Source organism: Hemitrygon akajei, chromosome 2 (genome assembly GCF_048418815.1).
Source record: "Hemitrygon akajei chromosome 2, sHemAka1.3, whole genome shotgun sequence".
NCBI classification, from domain to species: Eukaryota; Metazoa; Chordata; class Chondrichthyes; order Myliobatiformes; family Dasyatidae; genus Hemitrygon; species Hemitrygon akajei.
The window spans coordinates 40069875-40091745 of NC_133125.1; the positions used below are offsets into that span (position 1 = coordinate 40069875).

Sequence of the window (21871 nt, forward strand, 5' to 3'; positions counted from 1 at the left end):
GAAGTTGGATGAGTAGTTAAACATCCTGAATCCAGAAGGACAGCCTAAGTGCAGCTGATAAAGGAAATGTTTTTGTGAGAGTTTTCACATCTCAAATCTTTTCTGCAACACTTGATGCTTTGTATTGCATGTCAACAGAGCCTGTACATACTATCACGTTGAGTTGGTTTAGCATATATATTTCAGGCTGCTGAGACTTGTTTCCAACTGGAGCATATGTTGTGCACCATTTATTTTATACCAATGGAAACACAGAAATCTATCATACAGTTAATTTACACAATCCCTTCTTCCATCTTCCAACTCATAGCATGCACCTTTTCCAATAAAGAAAACAGAAACATGTATGGACCCAGAAATTCTCTGCCCCTGGGTTTGAAGTGCTTATCCAAATGCCATTGAGATATGGTTTTCGTTCTCAAGCCTCATGTTGCATAGTTAATATACCTAGTACATTGATTCACTGAGTTTTCATTGTTGAGTGTTAACAGTTACTAAAAGGATGTGTAAATCATCTGCAGTCAATTACATCAGATTTTCATCTCTGAAATAGGCCCTCCACTGCTTATGTCCATGAATTCCAATGCGGGAAGCTTGGGCTTCAAGAATGGCTGCTGAAGATACTGTTTCAAGCAGGGACTGGAACCCTGATTCACCATGGGTAAACTTGACAGAGATGAGATGGTGCAGGGAGGCCCTTTGGACCAAATTAAAGTGCCAAAGGGCAAAGGTGGAATAGGAGATCAATGCCAGGGTCATGGCAGACCTGCTCCCAGTACTGGACAGCTAATCCAGCATGACAATTATTTCAAAACCACACAGTAAAACAATATCAGTCTTTCATCTCCCTTGCAGGAGAAGAATGTTCACAATCACTGCCTGGAGTAGGACACCAGAGATGGCCCCATCCAGCTACGGTAGATCACTATCTTGGAGGAGGTGTGCTTGTGACTATGGGCTCTGCTCCCACAGAGCACGTGACTTATGAAGGGTGGAAGTCATTGAGACTGATGCCTAGTGTTGTCTTCATAAGACATCTCATGTTGTACCTCACTCATCACACTGCATCTTGTGCATGTGTCCTTTAGTTTGCGTAATTAGTGTCTCTTCTTATGCATCATGCACTTGGGGCCAGCAACTTCGCTGCTATCAGAGATATAGAGAACAGCAAGGGAAAAGGACCATCTGCCTCTGTATTTGACATTCGTCCCCACCAGTTTAGATCATGGCACTTCACTTAGAGGTTATTACTAAGACTTAAACTTCACATGGTGAAACACCTGGCACTTACAGTATGGGCTTCAGCTTAATCATGAGGCTGGGTTTACTAATGTGACAGTAACTCAGAGAAACATGCATATAACAGTTCTTAAACAAGCTGATGCAACAGTAATATTTTCATGTCTGAGATCAATATTAAACAGCAAGTCCTAAATAGAGAGCCACTTCTTGTCCATCAACAGTGTGTGCACCAGGCTTCCAGGGAATTTACCCAGGTGATATTAAGTGTCTTTCTTTGGGCTTTTACCTTATAGTAGACAAGTAAGTGCCCATTTCAAAAAGACTGATATCTGTCATCTGAGGGCAGGAGCTGAGAATGAGGCGGTCCATTTTTGGGCAACGTCTGGCAATGTGATGCACAACAGAGTCATGAACCTGCAAAAATAACAGAAGTTGCTTTTAGAAGGCCACACGCTGCTTGTAAAACTGAGTACTGAGGATAGAAATTCCTCCGCTTATCTGTATCGTTTTCTAGTCTCACCGCATTCAATCCAGATAAATTCAGAGTGCTTAGATCTTTCAGATTGGTTACTATCCATGTCAAACAAGCTGTCGTAAGCTTTGGGATTCGGCCGATGTTGAGAATCTGCAGGTTTAAGCACTCCTGTGCCACATGAGTCAAGCACTGTGAGCTTAGCGCATGACATCCAAATAGTTCCAGCTCTTTCAGACTATGTAAGAAAATAAAGAGGACAATGAGATCCAGCAGGGACAAAGGACTTTTAATAAATGCCATGCATATTTGACCTTTCCTATTCATTAATAACTTAAATTACATGTGTAGACGAACCAAAATTTGAGCTGATGAGAATCTTGGAGAGATACAGCACTGAAAAAAGCCCATGGGCTCACTGAATCCAGGTGAACACCAACCACTTATTTCACATTAATCCTACATTAGGCCCAATTTTGTTCTTATCGTACACCCCCACCCCATTTCTGTCACTCATGTACACACCGGGGGGATTTACATTGGCTAATTAATCTACCAACCCAAGATCTTTCTGATGTGGAACACCGAATGGAAACTCACACAGTGACAGAGTGAACTTGTAAGTTCCAGTTCTCTCCTGAGTTCAGGATCAAACTTGGGTCTCTGGCACTGTGAGGCTGTACAGTGTGAAATAGTAGAAAGAGTTAGCATTGGTTTTATGAAATCACCCTGTAGCAGAGGTTTTCTTGCCAAGAATGTATAATAGGACACTAGAGCTCCATTCATTAAATCTGGAATTCGATCTGTGAATGCATTTCTAAAAATGCTTGCTTGTCAGCTCATGGGGAAATATATACCATGTTTCAAAATTTTGCCTGCATCATATATCCTTCCATAATGTTGCACTTGAAATACAAGTGCTGAACGTTGTTGAGGAATGGGAGGCTGGCAAGAGTCTATACACATAATGAACTGTTGTGCTTTGCCAACAGTTGTTATAGGATCTGAATTTGAGCATAAAACACTTCTTGCTCTGAAAAGGTTAGAGTATGCAGATTGTACAAAACTAAATCATGTACTATCTGCCAAGGAAGTTCTCTGCTGTTATCCTGGTTGGAGTAGACATCCCACCCAAGGCAGACATCACTTGAGGAAACGAGCACCATGATTAATAAGCATGAAACAGAGTAGCTCCATGCTTTCTCCATCATCCAGAGAGACTTCAACCAGGCTAGCTCGAAGAATCCCCTGCCAAACTACAACCACCATACAATCTGTAACACCAGAGGACCCAACACACAGTTACACAGCCATCAGGTATGCCTACTGAGCCATCTCACACCCACCAATCAGAAAATCTGACCACCAGACCATGGTTTTGCTATCTGTGTACAGGCAGCAGTGGCGAAGGTGAAAGTACAGTCAAAGGAGGCAGAGAAGCATATACAGGATTGCATTGAATTAGTGGACTTGGCCATGTGCAGGGGTTCATTAATGGATTGAATAAATATGCCACAGTCATCACTGACTTTACCAAGACCTGCAAGAACAAGTGTTTGCCCACGGAGGCATGGAGCATGTCCTTGGTATGAAAACAGACTTTGTCTCCACAGAACAGTGGAGTGGACACTACTGTCAACTCTATCCAGAAGTAGCAGATCTGCAGCAGGTAGGTTGATGAGGATGAGGCCAAGGAGGTTGCTGATTCCCGTGCATACACTGAGTCTAGCAGCCAGTGAGTGGTGATGTTACCGAGCAACTCTTAGTGATGGATTTTGAAGTCTTTCTCCCTAAGGACATTCTGTGATGTTGGTTCAGTATTCTCATATGCATTTGGCATTATTTAAAACCCACAACACAACTTAATTGGTGGTGGGGTGGAGATATGTCTTTACCAAAGGAGGTGTAAGGCACTCCTTCCCTCTGCTCTCTCTCTTTGGCTATCCATCCCATAGGATGATGATGGTTCCTTTCAGTCAGTTAGTGGGGTTTGATATGTGCGTCCTGGAGTGGCTGTACAGGCTGATCCGCTACAGGACTAGGGTGTATTGAGGATATCCCACTCCTCAGAAAGGAGCAGCATGTGCGTGAATGGATTTTAGGTGAGTAGGGGGTTGCACAGGTCCAGACCCACCCTCTCAACATCCTCTCCCGGATCCAGTGGCTTGGTGGGGTCCAAGACAGCTGGGGGAAGTTCTGTTGCGGTGAATGGCCAGACCAAGCTTCGATGCAAGGGATGCCCTATCCGCGCTTCGCAGAACTTTTGCTAGATGGCCGTTGACCCTACGAGAGGGTTCATTCACCCTTTGACAGGTCTTGTTTTTCATCCTGCAGGGTGTCTAGCCCCCTCCTCACCAGGCAAGCCTGGTGGGGGAGCTGGTTTAGTCACCGACCACCCGACCATGCGACAAGTAGTACTGGGTTACATGGTACCGGTAGCACTCAGATGAGTGACCTGTGGGCAAGGTGTAGTACCTGCTTAGCCCCCTCACCCAGTCAGGGTCATGTGAAGCCATGGGAACAGGTGGTGAATGGTCATATGAATAGCTGGTGCATAGCGCAAGTCCTTGTTATGCGACCACTGATGCCAGGCAGACAATCTCTGAAGAGTAATGATAACGGCTCGGATTACCTGTCTTGTAAAGACACTGACCAGAAGAAGGCAATGGCAAACTACTTGTGTAGAAAAATTTGTTAAGAAAAACCATGATCACCCACATCATAAGACATGGCACATAGTGATGATTATGAAAACAACTTAAAAAGCCAACTTTATTTAGGGCTTACATAACATTTAAGGTATTTGGCCATTGGATTTCAAATGCACCATCACTAATGTACCAAGACAATTCTTTAATGAAGCAGTATCACTGCAGCGTTTGCTGCCAAAACAAAAGCAGCTTTGTTCTGGAAATGCCATTCTTTTAAACATTACATCAGAGTCACTCAAGTTATTTGAACATGTTTGTTGTTCCTTCACTTTCATATCAGCATCAGACTAGTACTGCACGGTGTTGTGGTTCTGGAAAAAAATATGGCAGTGACAAGATGTGGGGAAATGTTGCCTTTCCAATGATACTATATATCTAAAAGTAAAAGAATGATATGTTGCAGGACTGCCTATTCATGTCTCCTTTATAATGTAATCCTGTTGTCAACACCATGCCTTTTTTTCTGGCATTGTCCTTTTAAAAAAAACGCTCTGATATATAAGTAACTTATGTAAGAATGCTGTTTCTCAATTTTAGTTCGGCATTTAATACTACTGTTGCACAGAGCTTGGTGAACAAACTCCTACTCCTCGGTCTAAATATACCACTTTGCAACTGGCTGTTGAACTTTGTAACCAACAGACCACAGATAGTCATGATGCACAACTGCTTCTCCCATTTCATCATCCTCAACATGGGTGACACATAGAGCTGTGGCTGAGGCCGACTGCTGTACACTCTGCTCACACGTGATTGCATGGCCACACACCCGAGTAATCACATTGTCAAGTTCGCCAGTGACACGATGGTGGGGCTCCTCACCAACAACAACGAGACAACCTACAGAGTGGAAGTGGAAAGTTTCGGGGGCTAGTGCCAGGCAAGTAACCTCTTCTTCAATGTCCAACAAGACAAAGAAGATGGTTATTGACTTCAGGAGAACTTGCTCCACTCACACTCCTCTTTACATCAGCAACACAACAGTGGAAACTGCTAGCAGTTTCAAACTCTTAGGAGTGTTCATCTCACACAGTCTCTCATGGTCCCAGAACACATCCTACACAATGAAGAAAGCTCACCATCACCTCTACTTTCTGAGGAAGTTGAAGAGAGCTGGACAATGCATATCAATGCTAATGACCTTCTACAGATGAGCAGTTGAGAGCATCCTAACATGCTACTTCACTTCATGGTACAAAAACTGCACTGCAGCAGACAGGAAGGCTATACAATGGGTAGTCAAAACTTCCCAATGTATCACTGGCAACAGTCTATCTGCCATCAATGACATATATAGAGAGGTGCCAGAAAAAGGCCAGCAATATCATGAAGGATCCCACTCATCCTGCTCATGGACTATTTGTACCACTCCCATTGGGAAGATGGCTATGTAGCATTGACACCAGGACCACCAGACCAAACACAATTATTTTCCTCAAGCAGTAAGGCTGGCCAACTAACCCACCCCTAAACAACCCCAGCCACCACTAGTTTATCATTTCCTGTCTGAGTTACCTTATGGATAGTCACTTTATGTAATCACTCAATCTATGTATATAAGCTATCTTATGTATTTATATTTATTGTGTTATTTTATTATTGTGTTCTTCATCTTGTTGTGTTTTTTCATACTGCATTGGATCCGGAGTAATAATTATTTCATTTCCCTTTATGGTTTTGAATTTTGTCCAGTACTTTAATTAATGCAAGAAGCAGCTCAAATGGTTGGTTGACTGGAACGAATACCAGAGTCACAAATAAGGGTGACTAATTCACATTGGCTGCTGTCAATGAGAAGATTATCTCCTCAGGTGTTATGTTTATGTTTAACCCAAAATGACTAATCTTTATTTAATGTTTAACTAGTATTAAAACTTTTGTAGCACTAGATGTTGTAAAGCAAGATGGCATTGAATTTGTTCAGTACCTGAAAATGTGCAACAAAGGAGAAAAGTGCAGCAGGTCAGTGAGAGGTTCCCCCCCCCCCCTCCCACACACACACACACCAGCCACCCCACCCTCCCAGGATCTGCTGCTTTTTCATGGAAGTATTGGTCTGTTGTGTATAAATCGAAAATAAACATAATGAACTGAGGAGTTAAGCTGCATATTATTAAGCCATGCAAATCTAATTCCTAAATTACTAAACCCAGCTCTTTCTTACGTTTGAGAAAAATACTATTTAGGACACCTTTCGTGAGGTATATTGATCCAATATTTCTTGGTTCAATACAGCCAATGAAGTAATGGCAAAGAAATGGAGATCTGTTAATAATTTTTACTGTTACATTAAGTACAGGAAATTCAGGAAATCATTGTGGACTTCAGGAAGGTGCATATGAACCCCACCCCCCTCTGCGAATACATGGCTCCTCCATAGAGAGAGTTAAGTGCACCAAATTCTTGAGAGTTCACATCACAGATGACCTCAGTTGGTCCTTTATATTACATACCTGAACGAAAAGGCACAGCTGCATCTCCTAAAAAGATTGAGGCAAGCAAGGCTCTCACCCCTCCCCCATCTGAACTGCATTTTACAGGAGCACCATTGACAGCATTCTGACAAGTTGCATCTCCATCTGGTATGGGAGCAGTCGAGCATCAAAGCTGAAGTCCTACAAAGGACTGTGAGAATAACCAAAACAATCAGCAGGGTCTCCCTACCATCCATCAGGGACATTTATCAGGAGTGCTGCGTATGCAGGGCCCTTAGCATTATCAAGGATCTCACCCATCCATCCATTCTTTGATTTCCTAAAATCAGGCAGGAGACTCCGATGCATAAAAACAAGAATGGTTAGAATGAGAAACAGTTTCTTCCCCCAGACCAGTAGGCTTCTGAACTCCCTGCCGCATCACTTTTGAAGTGTCACAGGTTAATCTGTTCCATAACTAACAATATTAATATTAGTGCACTTTAGTTTGTTATTTACGTATGAGTCATCTGTAGATTTTATCCTTACCTTCATAAGTTATTGTGTGTTATGTGTGCTTTACACCCTAGTTTGGAGAAACATTATCTTGATTCTATATACATTATAAGGTTATATACGTTATATACATGTATATAGTTAAATGACAATAAACTTTACTTGACTTGACTAAATGGTAAAGCCAGATCTTGTTATGGGCAATGAAAAATAAGCTGCAGATGAAAAAAAAATTGAGAAAGTATGCCATAGGAGTTTCATTAGAACAGAGAAAGAAAAAAACTCAAAGTAAAATATGCTGAATGGGAAATTAGATTTCAGAGTTAGTGGGGAATTTAACCCCCTCGTGTGGACGTGTACTTTGTTTTCTTGGACTGTCATAATAGTAAAATTTGGAGCTACAAAGTCATTTTATATATTTGTTGATTTGAACAGAAGACTCTACGAAGTATGCTGAACCTCAGACTAAGTATCTGACCTGCACACGCTTACTCTAACTTCTGGGCTACTTTGTCAAATCAGCCGATTTTAGACTGTGAAGCAATCAACATACAGCATTACACTCCATACATCCAATTTAGATTCATAAAGAAGTGCCTTGAACTGAAAGATGAACTTCAGCTGAGAACTGGCTTACTTTACCGAATGTACTGTACAAACAGTACAGCTACAAAAGCACATGGATCATTGTTTATGTTCATTCAGTGTGACGGCTGATTTGCATGTTCCAAGTTCTTAGGAAATATTTTCTTTCAGTTTGCAACAGAGAAAACCTCACTTTCATGTTACTTATTTTTATCGCAAGTGAAGCAATGGTATGGTCAAGATGTTGACATTCGCCTGGAAACAGACAATAAAATATACCTCACTGAAAGTTTACACTAGTTTTGCTTCAAGTACCAGAAGACACACATTCAGCAAAGGTACAGGCAATACTAAGGACTCTCTGGAATTCAGAAGAATGAGAGGAGATCTTATAGAAACATATAAAATTATGAAAAGGATAGGTAAGATAGAGACAGGATAGTTGTTTCCACTGGTAGGTGAGACTAGAACTAGGGGAATAGCCTCAAGATGCGGGGGAGTAGATTTAGGATGGAGATGAGGAGGAACTGCTTTTCCCAGAGAGTGGCAAATCTGTAGAATCCTCTATCCAATGAAGCAGTGGCGGCTACCTCAGTAAATATATTGAAGACAAGCTTGGATAGATTTTTGCATAGTGGGGGAATTAAGAGTTATGGGAAAAAGGCAGGTAGGTGGAGATGAGTCCATGGCCAGATCAGCCATGATCTTATTGAATGGCAGAGCAGGCTCAATGGGCCAGATGGCATTCTCCTGCTCTTATTTCTTAAGTTCAATCATTTTCATGTTTTTATGGACTGTCAAATGACTTTGCATAATTTTGGGAGTGGCGTGCCATCATGACACTGTGGCTGGACCTTTCCAAGAAACGACAATCTACTACAGCAGCTGCTGCTGGAAGCCATGTGATGGCAAAGGCTGAACTAATAAGAAATACGCCAAGACAAATTCTGGAGCAAAGCATCCCACTTCTCAAACAAAGACTTGATGGCAAGCAGTAAAAAACTAGAAACCAGGAACCACCCTAACCTTTCTTACCTATGGATCAGTAACTTGATCCATTCTCATAGCAGAGTTGAGTCTATCAATGTCATCCATAATAGAGTCACCCACAAGAATTCTAATTAATTCATAGTAGGCTTGTTTCCTCCTGTTTGAGCCTATGTGTGGTCCAATATGTTTCTCTCCAGCATAGTCACAGTTTAATTTACTGAAAAGCAGTAGTATTAAACATGTACTGCACAATGGCTAAGTTTAAAACTGGAGTGCCATTGTTGCCTGTGTTTAAAATTTGAGGATTTTCGAATGCCCCCTTGTATATCCTATTCTGCCCCTAGTTGTCCTCTTGCTCTTGTATTACACGTTATAAGGTGTCAACCATATTTAGCAGTCAACTGTGCTCCATGTTCACTTTTCTAATGTGTAAACTATGATTATGCTGCATGATACACGATTGTGCAAGCACAATGAGTATCCTAAGTGATTCACATTAAACTCTTGGCCGAAAATGTCATCCTTCAGACTAATTATCAAACTGAGGCACTGCCTTTCTCCTTAGTTGGATGAGGTGCAGGGTGCTGTCTTTGTCAAGAAAATAGCCCACTGTATTCACAAATAAAAGAAGCTAGCTCAAAGGCAGGATCTCCTTGCCAGAAGAGAGGCTGTCTTCGCATTATGTTACTGTAGCATAAAAAAGAAAACCTGCAGATAAAGTAGATCGGAAATGAAATCAGGAAATACTGGAAAACTGAGCAGAACAGGCAACTTCTTTATAGAGAAAAAACAGATTGAACCATTCATGTCATTAACCTATCATTAGAACTAACGTCACTCGTCAAGAGAGATTTTGTTCTTTACTTCTTTCTTCAGAAACTGCAAGAGCTGCTGAGTATTTCCAGTATTTCTTGTTGTAATTTCAGATTTACAGTTTATCTCTTGTTTTTGCTTTTTGAATTGAGTCTTACAAAATAGTATCAAACAACTTTGAGCTTAAAAGTCCTGACATTTTATTGTTTGAGCTGAAAATGGATGGTGCAGTGAGGATTAGCCAACTGACAAGCAACAAAGCAACTGCTGGAATAATAATGGAGAAATCATGGCTAATGCCTCTTGTTCACCTGAACTGCCAATTGCATGAAATTTGAATTCACCATCCTATTTCCTCTCTTCAGTCTCTAATGCCTTTTCAACATAAACTTTACAAGCAGCATCTCATCTTCTGACTAAGTACATGACAGAATGGAAGCAAGTCTTCTTATTCTTTGATATTGTCCTTGAGGTCGAAATTGAAGAAGGATAGACACTCACAATACCCGAGGTCACAAAAAGGCCTCTTAGATTTACAATGGGAAGTCATAATCAAGGATATCAATTCAAGCAGCTGGATGCAATAATTTCAGATAATAAACCTTTGCAGTTTGTGACTGGTATCACCTGTAACATTATCTCACTTTCTTCTCCTCACTGATACTGCCTGGCCTGCTGAATATTTTCAGCATTATCTTTTATTTCAGGTTTTGAGCAACTGCAGTATTCTGTAACTCACAGTATCAATTTCCCTCTCGTCTCCCTTTTAGATCTCTTCCAGAGAGGTAAGTGTCAATTAATAAGGTTTCACCAAGCTCTCACAACTGGAAGTGCCACCACTTTGGGTCAATCAGTCTCTCTTGGTCTCCACCTTATCATAGATCACCCACTTCTCTGCAACATGGGATAAGTTTGACCTGTAGTCTTCCCCACCGCTGCTGAAAGGTTACTGACTTGAACATATTAACTTGATTTCTCACTCCACAAATACTGCCTAAGTGTTGAATATTCCCAGCATTTTCCAGCTTTGGCTAAGGTCTGATGGTGAAGGTTTATTGCATAACCCAGATTATGCACTTCAAATACAGCAGACCTCACAATCACACCTTCAAAGCATAATGTAGATCTACAGTTAAAGCTGCAACCAACTTGCATGAGAGACAATTAATTCATTAACAGACAAATCATTTCTCTGGCAGCTCTAAATGAATAAAAACATGATGAAAGAACCATCGCTTCTTTAGCTTGAATGCCATTCCATCAGCAACCAACTATGCAGAGGGGAAAACAGAGATCGTTTTTCAACAGTAGCTCTTCATCAGAGAAGTTATCAGGACATCCAGAAGAAACAAGCTAAGTATCTGAGCAAGCGTTCACTTTAGGATACTTAACAAGTGTAATGGTTCATGTTTCTGCACCTGCAGTTTATCTGTACAATCTGTACATTTGGCTCTCTCAATACTTACCACAAGAGAAGGGTTTAGTCTTAACTCAGTTACAGCAGGCTCAACAGTTACAAAGGCATTTTACTTGCAGTTTTATAAGGATGCAGTATTAATTCATGATGATTCTCTAATTAAGAATAGATCAAAGATCAAAGGATTTGGACTCCAGCAAATTGATATTCTTGCATCACACCTTCAGATGGAATGACAATGTTAAACACGCCAAATGCCCAAACCCTCATCCAGCAGTACAATAGTTCACAGCTGCAAACCACTTGAGAATCTCAAACATTTTGACGTTTCCTATTCTATCAAACTTCGAGGACATGAAAGTTGCTGCATCATTAAATATGGCACTGCCGAACATGGTGACTATGAAGAAGGCTGTCATTCCACTGACACACTGCTTTTCTCAGCCATGGTATCACTTACAGTGAATTCATAAATCTTACTGATGCAGCTCCTTTACGAGAAAAATAGCGTAACGGAAAGTGTGCTCAGCAGAGCACAGCAGGTTGTCCTATACACCAGATCACATTGACAGGTACTAGTTATAGCTGAAGACTTCCCAGCTAGACTCTGACTCACAATGTTTTCACTCTCCATCTTCACCATCCCAACAATACCTCACTGATCATTGTTGTCTGAGGAAAGACGTTACAGCATTTGTTTCCTGAGACTGAAATAAACTTATGCACTCATAGAACATAGAACATGCACGAACAGGCCTTTAGGCTTATGATTTTGTGCCAAACTAATTAAGCTAAAGATTCCTAATCTCTCTGCCAGCATATGGTCCACTTCCTTCCATTTTCTGCAAATTCATGTGCCTATGCATAAGACTCTTATGTTGTTATTGCCTTCACTACCACACTGACCATGCATTCCAGGCACCCAGCACCCTCTGAGTAAAAAGCTTGCCTCACACATCTCCGCTGAAATATACCCACTTCCCTCCAGCCCACCTTAACTGCATGCCCTCTAGTATTTAACATTTCAGCCCCAGGGAAAATGATACTGTATTGATAGTCTATCAATACTTCTCATACAATACAAAAGTCTTAGATATATATATATATATATATATATATATATATATATATATATATATATATATATATATATAGAGAGAGAGAGAGAGAGAGAGAGAGAGCTAGGGTGCCTAAGACTTTTGCACAGTACTGAATTTGTCAACATGGAGTGGAGACCAAGTTTGTAAATCTGGCAGGAGCAAAGGATGTTGGGAATGGTGAGGGTATTGCACTGCAGGAGGGGTATGGGACAGGTAGCAGAGAAAGAGTGCCAGGGCAGTGGCGCGAGTGTGGACACTCACAGCCCTGAGACACAAGGCAAGGTCATTTGACTCAAAACAATTGGTTTATTGATCATTACAGAATTTCTCTCTGGTACTTCCCACTCCCTTCCCTCTCCCTTCCCCTTTTCCTAACCATGATTCCCCTCTCCTTGTCCCCTTTCTCACTCTCAGTCCACAATAGAGACCCATTAGAATCAGGTTTATCATCACTCACATATGTCAGGAAATCTGCTTTTTTACAGCAGCAGTACAGTGCAACACATAAAATTACTACAGTACTGTGCAAAAGCCCTAGCACCCTCACATTCAGATTCAGTTTATTGTCATTTAGAAACCACAAATGCAATGCAAGCTATATATTTGCGCCTAAGACATTTGCACTCGACTTTAATCTTACATACATCCATCATGACTTCCCTCAGTCTTCGCCACTCCAGAGTAAACAGCCCAAGTTATGCAACCTCTCCTTATAGCATAAAGCCTCTAATCCAGGCAAACCTCCAATGCATAGCCTCCATAATCATCCAATAATGAACCTCCATGGTTTATAAAGCTGCAACATAACTTCCTGACTCTCACTGCATCAACTGATAAAGACAAGTGTACTGTACATCTTCTTTGTCTCCAATGCATGTGGAGAATAAGACCCTGTGAATCCAAATGGTGAAGCCACCATCAATTCTATGTATCTTCTGGATCAGCCAACTTTGAGGAATTTTGTTAAATGCCTTAGTAAAAGCCATGCAGATAACATCTACTGTTCTACTCCATCAATCACCATCATCAACTCCTTGAAAAACTCTGCCAAATTAGAAAGAAATGAAAGATCCTGCACAAAGCTATGCTATGCTGACTATCCATAAATAGACCTTGCTTTTCCAAGTGCTCTGAAGTCCTATCACTAAGAGTCCTGTCCAATGGCATCCCTACCACTGGTGTGAGATTCACTGGTCCATAATTTCCAAGGTTATCCCAATTTTACTCTTTGAACAAATAACAAAATTAGATATTTGCTAGATTTTGGGCAAGATCCCAGCAATCTCATCTCTTGCCTCTCTCAATAACCACCACATCAGGCCTGGGGACTTAACAAGTCAAGAGACCCACTATCACCGCCTTTTTCTCAAAATGACCCAGATATCATGCTTCACACTGATCTCACTCTCTTCCATTGCCTGTTCTTTCATTCATATCGATGCAAAATACTCACTTGGAACTTCATCCACATCCTCTACCTCCAAACACATGTCATCACTCAAGGGTTTATCCTTGAGTAGCCCTATACTCCCCACCTAGTTATCCTCTTATTCTTGATTCAAACCATATTGCATTGGAATTTGAGCAAAATGACAGCAAATCTGCACATAAATTCACCAGATACGATCTGCATGTAAGTTTCTATCCTGCCTCTTCTCTCTCTTTATGGTTCCAGGGCACCATGTGGCTCCAGCAGTGTTGATCAATTGCCAAATCTCCATCTCATCTGCAAGGAGATGTCAGTCAGGTGGAAGCAATCCCTCCACCCAGCAATCCCTTCTTGCTCTGCTTTCAACTGATTGCTCCACAATCACTGTCAGATCATTGTGGTTTAGTTGACAGATCTCTTATAAAGGCTGGATCCATGATTTCAGCTATGGCATGTGCACAATTTGCAGTATTAACCACCATTAACTACAATATTGGTAAATAAAGTGAAGGGTTGCTCACTCAAAGTGAATCAGTCCATTCTCACAAGAAATCTGATGTCCCAGTTGCATTTGTCAGGAACAGGTCCAGTGATCCTATTTAAGTGTGGTTGAATTTCTAGGCCAATACTATTGACGAGTAACATAATAGAATCTTCTCAGACTAAAGTAAATGTTCCTTTGCCATATGAGTAGTAAGTTACAACATATGGCATACATTCCATGAACCAACAAAATTCAACTTTTTAAAAAAGTATTGTAGATGTTCAACCAATAACTTCCAAATTCCTTTCTGCAGCAATAACACTTGAAAAGGGTGTCAATCTAAAGTTTAATGCAATTTGTAATTTTTGAACATTGCCTGCCTTATTAGTAACTTCATATCAGACTCTAAATCGGCTGGCAGCTTGTCGGTGGGTTCAGAGGAACCCGTGAACAAGCTGAGGATTGATTTGTCTCAAAGCACTTAGAATTAAAGCAATACAAAATGTGTAGACAATCGAGTTAAACTGAAATTAACTCAAATATTACTTGCCTTTAGGGACAAAGAATATTAATAACAAATGCAATTTGGGCCCAAAACCTGTGTACTGAATCCATGAATTTAAATGGAAAGTGCACAGGGTAGTTAAATCTAATTTTAAAAATTTGAGACATGAGATGACTGATAAAAAGGTAAGTTTAAAAGGACTACAGCAAAATATTGTCAGGAGTAAAAGGTGCAAGTTCCACCTAAAACAGTAAATGAGCTAGACTAATTAATACTGTAGTATAACATCCTCATGATGCACCTAGAATCAGCATCATCTCCAAACCTGTACTGGTATTCACATGCCAGTAAGTAATCAGAATGCAAGTGTTGCCAAAAGGAATAGATTAACACTCTTCTGCAGGACTACACAACTGCATGCAACTACTAATTATGCTTTGCCAGTGAATGTTGAATTAAGGCAAAGCATCAACGAATCTTCCAGTGTACAGCCTGAAACAGGAAACACGATTTGATGAGCTAAACCATACTTACATTTTGTCAAAGGAACTCAAAATATACTGGTGTTCAAAAAATATTGGACCTCCAATACGGAATCCACGGGTGGCTCAGAATCATATTAAGCCAGGGTGCCAGGTACTTTTTATTCTCAACTCCTCAACCATATTGTCCACATAATTATTCTTAATGTGTTCAATTACATTTGTTTTTAAATAAATATATTATTTTTAAACCTTTACTCATTCTAATACACCTGATTTAGTAACATTAGAGACATGGAGCACTACAGCAAAGGAACAGGCCCTTTAGCCCACCTAGTTCATGCCCAACTATTATTCTGCTCATCAATTAACCTGCACTGGACCATAGCCCTCAATACCCCTCTCATCCAATGACACATCCAAATGTGGACCCGATTCCACCATTTCTGGGTCAAGGCGTTCCACATCTAACCACCCTCGGAGTAAAGAAGTCTCCCTCAGATTTCTCTTAAACTTTCCACCTTTCATCCTTAACCCATGACCTCTTGTTCTAAGCTCACCCAACCTCAGTTAAAAAAAATCCTGCTTGCATTTACCCTATCTTTAATTTTATTTACCTCCATCAAATCTCCCCTCATTCTCCATATGCTCCAGGAAATAAAGTCCTAACCTACTCAACCTTTCCCTATAACTCAGGTCTTCAACTGAACTTTCTCTGTACTCTTTCAATCTTATTGATACCTTTCCAATAGGTGACCATTATTTTAAACTACTTAAGCTCTTTTAAATGACACTGATCATTACAAGACATTAAGAAACAATTGGAGAGCATAAGCTGTCAAAAGGCTTTAAAGATATCCTGTGGTGGACCCTCAAGTCTACCACCTAAGTACCAGTCACCACACATGCACACCTCTGGGGAGAGCAGTGGCAATGTGGTCACGGGTTCAATAGATCCAAATGATCATGGACATTTAGAGTCACCGCAGGAATGGCATGGACTATAGATACGAGGTCCAGGACAGAGCAAGCGTTATCTGGTGCAACATTTCTCACTCACAATAAAGCCATTGGTACAAGGAGAAGAGAAAAATCCAACTTCCATGGTGCTGCATAGAACACAAATATTTTCTGGATTTCCAATATTTTTACAACGCTTTCAGTTGATGGAACATTTCAATACAAACATGTTTTGTTTGCATTTTCTGGGATGTCCGAATGTGTTCAGCCTTGTCTTCTCTTTATTCCATGAGGCAGGCTTTTTTCCTGTTACGGGGCAGCACAGGAGCATAGCACAATGCTTTCCAGCACCAGCGATCAGGGTTAAATTTCTGGCATTTATATGTTCTCCCCATGGCTCAGGTGCTCGGGTTTCTTTCCACATTTCACACATGAAAAGAGTTAGGGCCAGTAACTTGTGGGCATGCTACGTAGGCGCCGGAGGCATGCCACCAGGACATTCCCGTACTGTGTGGTCATTGACACAAGCAACACATTTGGCTGTATGTTTCGGAGTTTATGTGACAAATAAAGCTGATCTAGAAAGAAATCTCCTGAAGTTTGTGAGGTTGCGTTCTGCAGTGGTTCCTCCGACCGCGAAACACGTTCGAGGACAAGCTATCCAGGCGTTGATTAGGGAGTGTATCACTTACATTAGATCCGCTCTGGATGTCTGTGAACAGACAACGGACTCTTCACCTGGAATTGTCTGCCCTAGTGATTGGGAGTACATCGGTACATCCACCACTGCCCAAGGTGAACTAGTTTCACCAAGGATCAATACAAGGCAGGTCAGGAAATACAACAAACTATCCCAACTGAGTGCAGTCTTCTCACACTGGACCCAGAAAGGAATGTCATCAATCAAACTGGACAAAGCATCAACGAGGAGACTAAATCAGTCCTCGCCAAGGAGTTAAACTTCACTCCGTTCCCCAGAGCTATACATTATCGGGATGACATTGGCAGAGTAGAGCAGGCAATCTGAAACCTATCACCGGTTACCATGGAGGGGGTAAGGACAGAGGTCTACATAGCCCTCAGAAGAGCTGGTTTACAAAAGGAGAGCAACTGACCCTCCAGGCACTACAGCGAAACCCAACAATCATGATTTTACCAGCGGAGAAAGGAAATGCAACAGTCCTGATGTCCTCGGAGGAACCACAGGAAAGTCCAACAGATTCTGGATGATCGCATGAATTCAATTGTCAAGATGACCTCCACTTTACTGAAGAGATACAGACTAACAGCAAATAATTGCAAGACACTTCTGCCTCAGGCACCGGTACCACCAAGACTTTAAGGTTTCCCTAAGATACACAAGGATAGATTCTCTGACTTACTACCTCGTAAATTATTCAACAACCATGCTGTCTCTCTTTGTTGGAGGCTGCAAGCATCACATCACAAATCCGACTGACTTTGTTACAACGATAACCAACATCCGGTTGACCCCGGAGGACATAATGGTCAGTTTTGACATGGTGTCCCTGTGCACGAGAGTTCCCATTAAGGACAGCTTGGTCCTCCTGCAATCAAGGTTTGATAAAGGTACCATAGACCTTTTTGAACACACTCTTACTTCAACGTATTTTCTCTATAAGGGGAACTACTCTGAACGAACAGACAGAGTGGCTGTGGGATCACCCTTTGTCACCGGCTATTGGTAATTTCTACATGGAGGACTTTGAAGAGAGGGCTCTCCTCTTTGAGGAGTTCATTGCCCTTATGCCTCAAATGCTTCTTCAGATATATTAGTGACACCTTCATAGTGTGGCCTCATGGTACTCCAGCAGTTCCACGATCATCTGAACAGCGTATATCCAAATGTTCAATTTACGATGGAGATGGGGAAGAATGGTTGCCTCTCATTTCTGGACATTCTAATACCACGCAAACCAGATAGTAGCCTCAGACATGGTCTCAATTAGAAACCCACTCACATGGACTTATACCTGAACAGTAAGAGCCACCATCACACCTCCTAACATAGAGCAGTTCTTTCCACCTTGATTAACCATGTGAAAACTATTTCGGACCCTGAAAGTCTCCCTGAGGAAATAAGACGATCACGCACAACGTTCCTACAGAACGGCTACAAGGTGAAGGAAATCAATTGGACCCTTAAAAGGGTTGGCGGAAAAAACCAGAAAACCTAACAAGGAGGAACCCATCACTCCTGCCTGTGTTCCCTATATTTCCACAGATTCTGGAAGGATCACCAGGGATCCTGAAGAAATAATGAATTAACACCATCCACAGACCGATAAGGAATCTCAAGTCACAGCTTATGAAGGTCAAAGATAACCTGGGACTCAGGTCAGCTATTATTCACAAGTCCCTGTGAACGCAGAGCAGCATATATCAGCCAGACAGGATGCACGGTGGAAACCCGCATCAAGGAGTACAGGAAGTATATCCATTTGAGTTACCTGGAGACACTGACGGTAGCAAAATACTGCATTCACAATGGCCACAGGATTGACTTAGACAGTACAACACTACTCTGCCATACCAATGGCTTTAGGTACAGGAAGCCATTAAAATACAGTAAAACTAGTGGAAAAGAATTTTAACAAAGATGAAGGTCTTGCTCTAAATTAGAACTGGAATTCAATTATAAGCAAGGTGGGAGAGTGGAAATCTGATTGGATGAGGACTATGGGGGTACAAACACCACTGGACTAAACTTACCAATGCATCATCCCTGAAGAAGATGGCAGAGTTTGTCATCAAAACATTTGGTTATAATTGATACCTATACCCAGGTTGAAGCCTGAGAAGAGTTTATTCATAAAGCTAATCTAAACCTAGATCATCTACTCTGAGTGGATTAGATTACTAGGATTTAATATATAATAGAGTACAGGATGGAGGTGGGCAATTGCAGAAAAGTTGAAAGGATTTTATTACTTCCCACTGGAAGAATTGAGTACATAGATAGGGAGGTTTTATTTCAATTAAGTAGGGCATTGATGAGCTCACATCTCTTTTGATTTCTTTACTAAGGGAAAAATGTTAATGTATGAAAGCAGTTCAAGTGTGGTTTACTAAATGAATACTTAAAAAGGCACTTCTTAGACAGGGAAAATACTCAAAGAAAATATGGTATTATTTTTTCTTTCTTTATACATGCACTGGAATCAGTGAAGGAAAGACATTACCTTTTTCCATGCTTTTTAACCAAAATATTGATACTTTCATCTGTAAGATGGCATCCATTGGCAAGGAGCCTGTAAAGACTACAATTAACATTATTTTTGTATGAGTTATCAATACAACCACACTAACACATATAAAATAAAATTATTGCCTAAAAAAATGTTAACTGTTTCCCTCTCCACAAGTGCTTCATGCTCTACTGAGTTTTCTCAACATTTCTTGTTTTTATTTCAGTTTTTCAACGTGTACTTTTTATTTTATTTTCAAACAATGATAGTCTTTTTCAGCTGAAGCAGTTATTTTTGTTTTGTAGCAAAGTAAGCTAGAGTTTTTTAATCTTTAAAAAAAACAAATATTAGAAAATAAATTATTTTTAAAGTAAGATCGGAAAAATAAAGGAAGAATAATTTTAAGAGCTGTGCAGTTATTTGAACAAGATATTAGCTCTCCACAGAGACATAATGAACTTATTTTAATAGTTTAATGACTTTGGCATTTCCTTGGGCTTTTCTGCAAATCTTGCACCAGGCACTGTCAAAATAAATAAATTTAACATTAAATACCTCCAGTAATAAATTAATGTGGAGATCTTTTTCAAGAAACTATCAGCCAGATATTTTAGATATTATCAGCCAAACACAGCTACAATTTAAAAAAAAACTTTTTTATTGAGTTTTCAAATAATTACAGAAAGAAAAGAAAATATTAAAATATATATATATATACCCTTCCCCCTCCCCCCTAACATCCCTATAGAAAAAAAAGAAAGAAAGAAAAAAAAGAAAGAGTGCCTGGATATTGGAAGATCCCCACATGCTCCATGGACAGCTACCATTTTGTGCTTCAACTGCTATAAACAAGGAAAATGGCCAGCTTTGCAAAAATAGTGGACATGAACTAAGTTGAAAACCCATTGGCTTAGAGTGAGGCATTGAATCAAGCAGCACAGAAACAAGCCCTTCAGTCTACTCTGCCTATATTGATCATCAATTAACTACGTATACCAACTCCATTGATCAACCCATGGTTCATAGCTTTTTATGTCTTAGCAATTGAAGATACAGTGCATTATGCTTATGACACACTGGGACCAGATCATTTTGGCTCAATTAGTGACTGCTCCAATTAGCGAAAGTTTCTTGGAAATATTTAAAAAGGTATAAAAAGATAAACTAATATTTAACTGAGCAACAAACTATGTATTTAAAGGAAATACAGAACAAATTAGAACATGAGCAATACTAACACAGTACTATAGAACTTCTGGCCTGAGAAAATCAGAAACCAAGACTTGCTTACATCTTGCAATATGGAATCAATCTCATTTGTGTGAAAAGAAGACGATGGAGATGGCTGGGCCATGAAGTGAGAATGATCAACTAAGGTGGACCCCACAGGGAAAGCCAAGTAGGGGCAGGCCCAGAATGACATGGCGAGGATCTGTGGAAGCAGAACTGAAAGAAGTCGGCATGAACTGGGTAACGGTGAGCAGCAGAGCGAAAGACCGGCAGAAATGGAAGACCCTTGTGGTGGCCCTTTGTGCCACCTAGGCACTAAGGGTTCAGACAACGAGACGACTATAGAACTGCATTAGTTGTTAATAGTTATTAATGGAGGAATCACTGCTACATTTTTGATTGACTGTAAATGAACAAAATCAGCACAGGCACCTAGTGGAGAAAAGGGACTGCCTTCATACGATGCTATCGATAACTGTATCCTCTTAACTTTTCATTTTCATTGTAACTTTCAAGATGATTGTTGATATCTTCAAATACTTTGTCATTCCTAACTGTTGAAATAGTGAAAGTGTTTCATTTTCACTCCAGGCCATTTCTGGAATCTTGAAACCACTGTGAGTAAAACAGTTCTGAATTGTCTTACTGCTTATTTCTCACCAACTATCAGTAACAAAAATCACTGCTTTTTCAACACAAGCACATGCAGCTGGCGCTACTTAAAAACTGTTCTCTTAGTACGGTGAGTATCTAACTGCCGTACAAGTGTATGAATCTAAAGCTTGTTAAAAACTGTTTGGCCACTCTCCTGCCCCAATTAAGCAGCATAGTGCTTCAAATAAATGAAGGGAATCTTGGCTATTTTCTCATTTAGTTTCTGACTTTAAGAGATGTTCCAAATACGTGACTGCCCTGATTAACTGATGGCCCAATTAACTAGAATCCACTGTACTTCTTAAATGCTATGAGAGTGTCTTCTTCCAATACACACTCAGGCAATGCATTTCGGATTCCAGACAACTTTTTCCCTTTAAATCTCTTCCCCTTTACCCTAAAGCTATTTCCTCTAGTTTTTGACACTTCCATTATGAAGAAAAGTTTTCTAGAATCCACCTTTCCTGTGCCCACCTAATTTTGTTCAGCTCAATGAAGTCCCCAGTTAGTTAGCCTCCTCCAATGCAAAAAGAATAACCACAGCCTATCTAATCACTCTTATTGATTAAAATGCTTCACCCCAGGCAAAATCCTAGAGAATCTCCTCTGAACTCTCTCCAGTGCAACCACATCCTTTCTGCAGTGTGATACCCAGAAT

The 21871-nt window shown here is 40.6% G+C and overlaps 1 protein-coding gene across 1 annotated transcript in view; it reads right to left on the bottom strand.

The window, feature by feature from the left end:
- The window catches only part of LOC140740979 (uncharacterized), a 109103-nt gene that overhangs the window by 30889 nt on the left and 56343 nt on the right, over positions 1-21871 (bottom strand). Inside the window, exons 8-10 of the mRNA XM_073070621.1 lie at positions 19324-19401; positions 1763-1952; positions 1529-1656 (exon numbers count right to left, since the gene is read on the bottom strand). Of these exons, the coding sequence (XP_072926722.1) occupies positions 1529-1656; positions 1763-1952; positions 19324-19401 (396 nt within the window). The remainder of the gene's footprint in view (positions 1-1528; positions 1657-1762; positions 1953-19323; positions 19402-21871) is intronic.